The sequence below is a fragment of the Elgaria multicarinata genome, chromosome 2, assembly GCF_023053635.1.
Source record: "Elgaria multicarinata webbii isolate HBS135686 ecotype San Diego chromosome 2, rElgMul1.1.pri, whole genome shotgun sequence".
NCBI classification, from domain to species: Eukaryota; Metazoa; Chordata; class Lepidosauria; order Squamata; family Anguidae; genus Elgaria; species Elgaria multicarinata.
In genome coordinates, this window is record NC_086172.1 from 136562224 (window position 1) to 136574037 (window position 11814).

General features: G+C 41.4%; 1 protein-coding gene across 1 annotated transcript in view; it reads left to right on the plus strand.

The window, feature by feature from the left end:
* The window catches only part of DPH6 (diphthamine biosynthesis 6), a 260810-nt gene extending 249284 nt beyond the window's left edge, over positions 1–11526 (plus strand). The window contains exon 15 of the mRNA XM_063118884.1: positions 11201–11526. Within this exon, the coding sequence (XP_062974954.1) occupies positions 11201–11319 (119 nt within the window). The 3' untranslated portion in view covers positions 11320–11526. The remainder of the gene's footprint in view (positions 1–11200) is intronic.
* The last annotated feature ends 288 nt before the right edge of the window (positions 11527–11814 follow it).

The following is an 11814-nucleotide window of genomic DNA, read 5'->3' on the forward strand; positions in this document are numbered from 1 at the left end:
AAACAAGTTTCTCATCTTGCTAAAATGTGGCTGTGGCTGTGGCTCCCTTATATTGATCTGCTCATATTTCTCAACTTGTAACTCGTTCATACTACTGCTCTCAAACACAAGACTGATACTGCTTCCATGCCAGCAGCCATATAAAGCAAGGATTGGCAACCTACTGCCCTGGGGTTGTGTGTGACCCTCAGCCTTGTTTCATGTGGCCTTCAGCCTACTTTTAGTCCCTCTGCAAACCATCAGTTCAGATATCTGGGAAGAGCGCCATTGTTCCATCCTCCAGAAGCCTGGTGGAAGACAGAAAGAGTGGCAGAAAGAGAGGGGGGAAGGATGGACCCACCCACCAGTGATTTTGGTGCACCCATCACTGATATCTGGACCCCAACAGATAATATCTGTGGGAATGTGGCCCTCAATAGGAAAAAAAAGATTGTGGTGATTCTAGGCCCTCTCTCTGCCATGTAATCCACAAGGCTTTATTCAACAAAGGTTCCCTAACATTGCTCTGAAGAGAGTCTGAAATATCTCTCAGGGGCCACATAGAGCTAGTACATAGAGGAAATTGCTTTAATGATTTAATGAATGACGGATGGGTTGTTTTCCTTGTGCTGTTTTCTTGTGCAATCATGAAGAATGGTCTTCAATGCCTTGTACTCATGATCCCTCCACTGAAGTAAATGGAGCCTGCGCCACTAAATGTAATTGCACAGTCACAAAAAGTTCTTTTCCATTCTTTGTTCAAAATCTTTGAGGACTTCAGTAATATTTTTTTATTATTACGGATGTGGCAGATTATTGCAAGATTCAAGTGTTGAATCTGGATTCTTCTCCCCACACCCACACCCACTCAAGAAAACCTTCTAAATCCCTGACTCAACAAGCCATCTGTTAAGAAGACTTCATCAGAAATCTTTGGTTTTACTGGGCATGCGCAGACTAGTCCAAAATAGCTGCACATATGGCTTCCATCTTGATTGCGAGTTGATCATGCCTCCTCTCTCAGTGGTGGTACCCAGGTTGCAGAATACTCTCCCCAGGCACTTTTGGCAGGCTCCATCATTACTGTCTTTCAGACACTGGCCACAAACTTTTCTGTTCACTCAGCCTTTTAATGGCATTTCCATTTGATTAATTGCTTCTGGTTTGTTTTGTCAGTTTTCATTGTTGTTGTTTTTTCATTGCTTTATTCTGTTTTAAATAGAATTATAGCTGCCTTGTAGACCTGTGTTCAGTCAAAATGCAAGAGATAATTGTTTTAAATAAAAAAAATACACCATCTTGGATTCATAGTAACAGATTCATTGGGGATACTGAGCATGCTCAGTCAAATTCAAGACAATCACCTTTATATCTGAGGTGGGCTGGGTGTATACTATTATGCGTCATTAAGTATATAGACCAATATGCTGTACATTCGAGAGAGGTTACTAACCAGCAGCTCACATCTATGTCACACCATGTATAAGGCATTGCCTAGGATAGCAGGTGAATCAGCCCTTAAACCTAACTGTGCAGCAGGCTGTATAGAGGGAACTGAAAACAAAGCAAGACCATTCCACCAGTCCTGCTAAAAGACGACTTCGGTTTCCCCCCTTTTTCCTACCCATTCCTTTTTCCTTGTATGCTTTGTATCTTTCAATTGTAGGCTTGTGTCCAGAGACAGTCTTGTTTTGCTGGTTGTTTGTGAGCTGCTTCAGGAGTCTTTTTGACCGAGGAGCAGGATAAAATAGATTGAACAAATAAATAACTGGAAGCTCATTAATTGTGGAGCAGATATAATGTACCTATGATCGGTTTCGTAGGGCTAATTTTGATAAGTTTTGGGCTCATTTACTAAAGTAGGAACACCCAACAATGAAGAATCGTGAGAATCACAAGAATAATTTTGTCATTGTTGTTGTTAAGATTTCTATACCGCCCCATAGCCAAAGCTCTCTGAGCGGTTTACAAAAGAGGAGGCAGCAATCTTCTTTGTCATTTGCATCCTAGATGGGAGAGGTCGATTTGTCTGTTTGAAAATATACAGCTGTCTGAACGACATGCTGTGTGCTATGACTGTTTCTTTTCTCAAGTGAATATGGTATGATGTGGATATCCATACATAGAAAGAATTGTGGGGTGGGGTGGGGGAGAGATTGGTTTCTATGATTTGGTTTAGTCACAGTCAAGTCTTCGTGGAAAGAGAAAGGGGGCTGATGTGCTCCCACCTCTTTTGACTTGAATTACAGGGTTTAGTGAGCGCAATCCTAGAGAGTCCACAAAGCTCTAATTAACACCCACGGTGAAAAATCCTTTGTTAAACTGGTCATTAAGCAAACTTTACTGTGGGGAAAAAACGAAGTGAGCTCGCTGGCCTGATAAAGGGATGTACTGCCAATGCTGACAGGCCCATAATTGAACCTTCTCTAAAAATAACATATATGTCTTACCATTATTTTTCCGGCAGGTCCTAAAAATGTATTACTAAGAATCTACTTAACTTTACTTTAAAAGAAAGTCAAAAGATTTTCATTGCCTCAACAAGCTCTCAGAAAGCACAATTCCTAAATATGTTGGTATTCTTCCTACCCATTGCAATGCCCTCTGCCTCTAGATCAGTATTGGGCATCTTCTAGCTCTCTGGATGTTTTGGCCTACAGCTCCCACCATGCCTCACCATTGGCTGTGCTGGCCAGGACTGATGGGATTTGTAAGTCAAAACGTCTGGAGGGCCACAGGTTGCATACTTTAGATCTTCTGGGACCTGAATATCTGCCTTCTCCCATATAAGGCCTTTCTCTGGGTGTCCCACCCCTCTGATATTAGGCGAGTGGCAATTGGAGAGGGCCTTTTTCTGTGGTGGTTTCCCTGTGGTGCAATCCCCTCCACAGACAGTTTTGCCTGGTGCCAACATTGCTATATTTTAGATGGGGTACCAGTGAGTACCTTGCTTGGGGGGTGGGAGGAGGATCGCTCTCTACATTGGGGCTGACTCTCTGAGAATGACATTGATTTTTCAGCCCTGTTCTCAAACTATGGTCTGTGGACCACTGGTGGACTGCAAGTTCCATTCAGGTGGGTTGCAGAAACGTTGCAGAACAGCTGAGAATAGGCATGTCCATTGCTAAGAAATCTGTTTCTTCTTTGACTCAACTGAGTTCTGTGGCATGTACAGCTCAGTTTGGGTTCGCAAGCTAGGCTGTCGGCTCTTTCTGAACTTCAGGAACCTTTTTTGCACATTTTTTCCATGGCTCCGCAATTTGCGCAAATTTCTGAGCAATTTGCATTTCTGAGCCAGAAAATTGCTGCCAAATTTGCAGAGATTGATCAGAAATGTGTGCAAATTGTGGAACCTGCAAGGAAAAACATGCACAGAATGCCCGGAAAATACTCAAAATATATTTTGATGCAGGTCAAGTCGGGCGCTGCATCGGGAACAGCACTTAGGAAAACATGTTGAACTCCACCCCACCCCCAAAGGATTTCTCTAACATCCCTAGCTGAGAATATCTGTGCATGGCTCTGCACGTGATTTATTTTTTCTGATGATGGAGATTGACCAGGGCTGAATTATTGAGCAAGCTAACAAGGCCATTGCATAGGACCTATGATTTCCGTAGTACGGCATGTCCCCACATTTACTAGTTAAAGGGGCCTTTCTCAGCAGCCATATATTTGCTGCTTTATATCTCCAGTAGTAGCATAGTCCAAAACTAGTTTTGCTCCACTCCCTTATGGCACCTTTTCTTATGGTTACCATATTTTGGAAACCAGAAAGGAGGACAACACGGTCGGCCCCCAAGTAGGTGTGCCCACCAACATGTCCGGCCCCAGGGGGCGTGTCCAGCACATAGCCTTGGTCACATATCTGATTTTACAGGACACAATTAAGACAAATCTATTCTACATAACTTTGTAATTTTAAAATCACTGAAATAAAGAACAAGTGAGACATTCAACATATCTGAAATTAACTCCACTTACTCCTACTTTTTTAGCTTTTGCTGTACTTTGAAGCTTTTGTTATATCTGTGTAATACGTTCTCCCCTTCCCTCAAATATCTTTTCTGACTGTATCCTCACTCTACTGTAAGCTGCTGCTGCTGTTAATGAGATTTGTGCCGGACAGACGGCTGGCTAACTGGCTTTTTCTTTATTTTTAATATGATTGCCACAAGTTTCGCTACTCTAACATTAGGGTGGGTGTTGTGGACAGTGGACACTACTTCGCCTATTCATACTTCTCACGTATATATATTACCTTTCAAGGCTTGCGCATTGGCACCACTTCACACATCCAGACTTTGAACCTGCACAAACAAGCGACTCTGAGACCCTCTATCTAATGCCCTGCATTGCATGCCAGCACCATGGAGCTAAGTTATAACAGGTGTCTCTGGGTTGTCTGTACAGCCTCTGTTCTCACTGCAGCCAAACCAAAGCCTCCAGTCTCAAACAATCTCCCTCTCCCTCTCTGCCAAAGTCTCCCAACGGTGCACCTGGGCTGCGCACTTGTGGCCAGGGGTATTGCTTATTGCTTGGTCATGTCCAGTGACTCTTACTTTGAGAACCTCTGCTGCCAGTCACTTCCATCTCCTCTCCTTCCACACAACCGCTCGTCTCTGATGCACTGTTAAAACACTCTGGGTGGCAAGCCAGCCTCTCAGGGCCAAGCTACAGGTGCATCTGGGTTGCCTTCAGCCATCCATCATCTCCAGCTTCCAGCCTCAAACAATCCCCCCTCTCTCTATCTCTGCCAAAGTCTCCCAGCAGTCCAGCCAGGCTGTGCACTTGTACCATGTGACCAGCGGTAGCGTGCCCACTTATAGTTTGGTCACATCTGGGGACACTTGTTTTTTTTAAAAAAAAACTCCATCACCAGCCACTTCTGCCTGCACCAACACTGGACTCTGAAACGTTCTTAAAAGTTTCTGTGTGTAACCCCAGCCGCTCAGGACTAAGCTACAGCCATGTCTGAGTTGTGACTCTGTTTGAAACTGATGCCAGCCAAAGCCTCCAGCCAGCCAATGCTTCCATCAACACTTGATTCTGAGACGCTCTTGAAAGGCTCTGTTTGGCACACCAGTCTCTCAGGGCTCAGCTCTGAGTTGTGTCTTCAGTGTAACTCTGTCTCTAAGAGATATGCCAGCCAGCCAAAGCTTCAAATCTATTTTACTCTGACATGCACTTCAAACGTTCTCCATTGCATGCCAGCAGTGCAGACAGAACGTAGCTCATAAGTGAACAAAGTGGAGTGGAAGGGAAGGGGATACTGAAGCAAAGCAATGACAAGCCAGGTTCCAACATCTGCAGCAACAGGACATCCACAAAGATGAGAGCCTCTCTCTCGACTGGTAGCTCACTGATCGTGAGAGTTTTTCTCTGAGGATGACCCTTCATCGCCCATGATGTGGAACTCTGAGAAAAAGGCCTCTGGCCTGTTCTGTTTTGCTCTGTGGGCTGCTTTGACTGACCTCTTCTTTCCCACATTTTGATCTGTGGAAGCCTTTCCTCTGCTGAACTCCAGGTGCCCGACTGCCCACCAAATCTGCAACAGGAAAGGTGCCCTGCTTGCTCAGCACTTCTTAGCTAAAAACTGGAGATCCCCTTAATTTCAAGGGCTGAAACTTCTGCAAGACTGCAAAGAGGAGGTTTGACAACCTGAGTTTGAAGGATATGGCTCTAGCGTTTTTTTAAAAATAATAATTTTAAAACCTTGAACTTAAAACAATTCCTAAAAATCTAAGGATGAATGGATCTTCTTCAAACTTGGCATGGCTAAATCCCTCCTTAAGAGCTATCATGGTGCCAAGTTGCATCTCTTTATCTTTAAAAATAAAGGGTGCTTTTGTAAAAAAATAAAAATAAAATTAAAACCTCAAACTTTTTTTAAAAATCCTACAAATCAACGGATGAACAGATCTGCTTCAAATTTGGCATGGCTAAAGCCCTACATAAGAGCTATCATGGTGCCAAGTTTCATCTCTTTATCTTTGAAAATGGCAGAGCTGTAAGCATTTTTGTTAATTGCCATTAAAGTAGAGCTGCCCTTTGGGTGGGGAGGATGGGAAAAATCTGGATTTTCCTTCAAATTTCATAATTCCCCACTCTTCCCAGATTTATTATCAAAAATCCTAACAAATCTGGGGGTTTCCTGTCATATGGGCCAGAAATACACAAAGCAGGATATAACACTTTGAAAATGGTATATGGAGTGTGTCCTGGGCCTGCACAGTTGTCAAAACCATTATAAACTGTTACAAAGCAGTAATGTAGATCCTGCCATGGTCACCCTCTGGTTAGTGCTACAGTGATAAGCTGATGTCTGAGAGCATCCTAAACTAAATGGATTTTACTGTCTAAAACCCATTTAGTTTAGGGTAGTCTCATTCCATTATTTATTCCCTTATATCTCACATTTTATTTAAATCCCGTCTTTCCAAGGTGGGTTCTAAGTAAAATCAAAGTACAATAATAAAATCACACCAACAAAACAGAAACATAACAATTCATCAGGATTCTTCCCACAATCCAGTTGGAGCAGACTTGGATGTCTTTTTTCATCTGTCTTCCTCACTTAAAAGATTATAGTAAATTGCAGACTTCAGCTTGGATCCTAACTGTCCTTCTGTGAATGGAAGAGTTGACATTTACAGAGCTGGGCTTTGATGCCTCCTCCTTCCTTCTGCCCCCTGCAGTCCCCTGAAAATCTGTTCCTGGGGGTTAGGGGACCCCTTGGGAATGGTGTGAGATACAGTGTGGGGGACTGCAGATGGAGGAGAGAGTTGATGAACTTTAACCCCCTTGTGTGAATGGAGGAGCAAATTAGGATTAATCTTGAGGTTCTTTTAGACTGCCATCCTATATGCACTTAAAACTGGGAATAAGTCCTATTTCATTCCCTGGAACCTACTTTTGAGTAAACATGCATAGGATTGCACTGTTTAGACCCCTTCATCCTGAAATAGTTAACTTCTAGGTAAGTAAGCCAATTGGCTTCCTTAGGCTTAACTAATTCATCCAAAGAACAAATTTTAAACAAACAAAAAACACCAAGGTTTGTTTTGTTTGATTTTTTTAAAACCAACTTCATGAGTCTGAGATACAGCAACAAAACAGTTAATTTTCCAGAATATATATATCTTCCTGCTACTGTTACTAACCACAAAGTCAGTGAGGCTGTTTTAAAGGCCTCCAGCTTCCTCAGATTTCACGTTTTCATTGCATAGCTGATCATTTAGGGAACAGCCTTGTTCCAGACAGCTTTAATTAAACTGTGCTGCAAAACCAGATATAGATCAATGGAAATGATCCATAACAAGAGGCTAATCATGTATTTAGCAGTGTTCAGTCCAGTTCAATCACCTTCTCCTGTTTCTGTGGCTTTACATTCATGTGGCAAAGGCTGAGTGTGTGCATGTATTTTTTTTCTTAATCCATCCCATTAGTGGCCATATGCTTGGGCTTCAAGGGAGACAAGACCTGTCTGCAATCTGCCAGGGATTTAGAGACATCAATAATTTGTGAACAGTCATGTTGGTACTGGTCGAAGGGTTAAGTGCTCGGCACGCCAGGGGCACCTCTTTTGGGACTGGAACTCTTAGTTGACTGTTAGGAACCTGATCCCCTGTGAAGCTTCCCTTCAAAGCACATGCTGCATGTCAAATCCATACAGTTGAAGCAATGGAGCTTTATTAGCTCTGGGATTTAAAGACCTGCGCTAAGTGATATAACAGTATATTTGGTTTAAATGCAAAGAGGAATAGTAGAGAAACAAGCATAGTGAAGATACTGAAAATAATAATTGCGGTGCACTGGAATTGTAGCACCCTGGCTGATAATTCAGCTCTTTCTTTCTGTAAGGTTATACTTTTTTCCTTCCTCGGCGAAGAGAATTTATTTGAAACTAGTCCTCATGGTTCTCTGATATAGCTGGCAAACGGTCAGAATCTTGCTTCTAAAGTATAGATTATTTCTCTAAAACTTGCATCAAACAATGCTTATTATGTTGATACAGACATTGTGAAATATTAATGGAATAATATGCATGAAAGCATATTAACACTTAATTATATTGCATAAAAAACAGCAATATGAAATAAATGTGTGTATCCTTTTTCCCTTTCCAGTGTCTAACACTAAGTGGCTACTTTGTGATTAATGAGCCCCATCAAATATACGTTTAAATTTCAAAAGTTAATATTTTTTATTCTATTTGCATAATTTCTAGCTAGTCTCATCTGTGCACTATATAAGTCTCAGATTTTGAAGGTTTAATTCCCTTTGCCAGATAATTCTGTCAGAATTTTTTCTTTTGGTTTTGATAGTATACATTTGTTTCATTGTATATCAGAAATTAAATTTACCCCCCCCCCAAAAAAAATGTCTTAAATATGTTTGAGGACAAAAATAAGCAGACCTGTAGGTAATGTGATGCAAATAGTGTATGTGAGTAGGTGAGTTACGTCCCAATCCAGTGACAGTCATGCCTAATGAAAAGCCTGCTGAAAGCAATGGAAATATAAAGTACAGTGAAAGGCTTATGTGCCAGTGATTTCATTGGGATCAAGCCAAGGCTTTTACTAGATTGTACCTTTTATGCCTCTCCTCCACTTTACAAGTGTGCGAAAGTGTAGATGCATGCACATTTCACATTGCCTGATTGTCACAATAGTGCTTAGCTGATGCTGAATCAGTGCATTGCTAGCATACATAAACTGAGTTTCTTTGAACATGGAACATGAAGTCCTTTTGACCTCTGAGGCAACTATTGATCTTGGGTGCAGCTCTGTCAATATTCACCTCTAACATCAACAATTTCCAACTGTTAACCCCTTCCTAGGGTTGCAGTGTGTGTATGAGAAGTCCTTGGACTGCTTTATTCTTTGTAAAGCTGTTAAGTAAAAATAATCAGCGTGAAGTCTCTGATTGAGATGAGTTGTTCACAGCTCTGTAGTCATGGGGAAAGGATACCACTTTCTGCCTACATGGACGAGAATTGTAATGATATGAAGCACTGCATTACTACAATTACAGTATTGCAGAATCTGACAGTAGGATGCCAGTTAAAAGCTGAGGCAGGTGGTCTTTCCTCCTCAATATCTTTCAGATCCGCTCCCACTACACAAAAATATTAAACATTTCTGGCTATAAAGTGGTACATGGGTTAGTAAGCACCACATTCCTAAAAAAAAATGCAGTATCTCTTAAAAAAAGATGTGTTCCTTGTAATTACTTTTCTATTGTTTGGATACATTTCCTTGGGTTATTTGCACTTTATTTAAATTATCTGGATTCATTACATATATGATGTCTATTAATTATGCTCAGATCTAAGGAGAAGACATTGGAGGGGGTTCAAATTCATCCTCAAATAAATAACTTGAGTTCTTGTTTTATTTCCTTTTTAAAATAAAGAAAAATCTAACATGTGTTTCACTATTTAAAAAACGGAGTATTAAGAAATATTACCTTTCTTCACATTTAAGAAATATTCAGATTCAGAGTGCAATCCAACACATGTTTAACAATGAGAGTAAGTTCCATTGAAACCAGTGGGGCATAATTCTGAGTAGATATGCCTAGAATTGCACTGTAATAAATATGGGAGGAAAATGTTTGGAGCCAATACTAAGCCAGTAAATAACAAAATAAAAACAGCAGATAATTATAAAAAAAATACCTTGACAGCTAACTAATGAGGTGAGAATAATTTTACGCTCAGTAAGGTGCACATCTACTAGTTGATATCAAAGCAGAACTGCTTTGGTCTGCTCCCAGAGTTTATCTGCCATTCTCCTGTCTACCCTTTAAAAAACAGATCACAAGGATAATTATTATGGAAGAGGTTTCTTTATATAATTACATAAATAAATAAACTGCATTCTAAACCAGATTCAGTTTCCAAACTGGCTTTATCCTATTTGATTATTAAAATGTATACTCCATCGTTTAATTACATTACCAGGGTGGCTGATTATAACAATCAGGTCTAGGTTTAACATTGGATACAACCCAATATAAGAAGAAGAGCCCTGCTGGATCAGACCTGAGGACTATCTCAGCCACCATCCTGTTTCTCATAGTGGCCAACCAAAGGCCCAGGGGAAGCCCACAAGCGGAACATGGCGGCAGTAGTTATCTCATGCTGTTGTTTCAAAGCAACTTGCATTCAGAGACGTGCTGCCAGTGTCAGCTCCAGGTTTTTGAAGTTCCTTGGGCAAGATACCCTTAATGCCCACCACCCTCAGTTCAGTCTGCCTTCTCACAGCCAATGTCACCAGCTGCTATTGTTCAGCCTCCTCTTTCTACTACTTGCTTGCTTGACAGGCAGAGAGTCAGTGAGCAAGTAAGCAGCGGCATCTGCTGCTGCTCGTTCTCACCAGCACCATTGTCTGGGCCAGAGCAAGAGGCAGGTGAACAAGAAGGTTGCAATGGTGAAGAGGATGCTCTAATCAGTAGGGCCCTGTTGGAGTGTGGACTCGTGGCAGCTAACAACCATACGTAACCTTGACACTGGCCCTGCATGCTGCATATAGTCATCACCATTCGTACCCATCTAGGAACAGCGCTGGATCCAGAAGTAGCCTCAAGCTGCAAATCTGATCCTTGCAAGACTGTGACTCATTCAGAACTAGCAAAACCCCTAGGCCTTGGAACCAAGCCTTTCACCATAAACATCTGTGTTATCTGGATTAAGCTTATCCGTTCTATCAGTGACTCTGGGGCCGTTTCGACACCTGCCTTTTTTCCAGGGATCATCCCGGGACCATCCCTGTGCATGCAAATGCCACAGAGGGGATCCCAGGAACAGGCAGGGACAATCCCTCCATTTTCCTGGGATAATTCTTAGGTGTATAAAGGGCCTAAGTATTCATTAAGATACTGGGAGCTTTATTCACGTGCTCCCTAAAACTATGTATGCTTAGTCAGAAACACATCCCACTGAATTCAGTGGGGCTATAGTCCCTACTGTAAGTATGCATACGAGTGCAGCCTTCAATTAAAAATTGCTTCAAAAATGTATGAAAAAGATAATGCAATTTAAAATTAAGCATACCAGCTTCAGTATTTTAAACAGTATATTTTATATTTGCAATCTCCACTCTTCATATTTTTCTGCTCTTTTAGATGAATATACTTCTTTACAACATGGAAAAGTTTGTTTAGTAGCTGAACTGTTGAACACTTAAATGAATGGATCTTTTTGTTTATATTATAGGACTCCAAGGACATCTTGAAGAGCAAATGGGCAAGAAAGCACCCGCTTTAATTATGGTGCCTGCAGTAGATTTACCTGGCAAGAAAATTATTCATGTAGCATGTTGGCTCAGCCAGTAGCATTCCATTAATAGCAAGAAGATATCATACAGATTTTTTGAAGGTAATTAAATATATGGCTGTGCATTGCCTGATATTAACAAACAGAGCTATACCTGGAACTTTGGCAAACATTGCTGTTTTCCCAACTTTTCCCCATGGGACCTTTGGAATGTCATCTGGAATCAGACAGAATTTGAAACTGATGCACATAGCTCAAGAATCTCTCTGACCTTGTATTATTTCATGCCAAAGTCCAATCATGTTTTGTTGTTTAATGTAGCCTTCACAAATAACTGTCGGCTAGGCTTAGAAAAATACTTATTTAGTTTTGTACTTCCTTTAGTAACTTCAACATGTTGCCCTTATTTGTAACTCTTGAATATTGATGTCCAAGGGGATGAGTCACCGGCCTCAGCTAAGCCTACCGGTTTAGCACGATGGAGGGGTGAATTGCGAGATCTCCCCCTCTGTTCACGATTTCAGAGGGAGAGGATGTCGCACCTGCCATTTTGT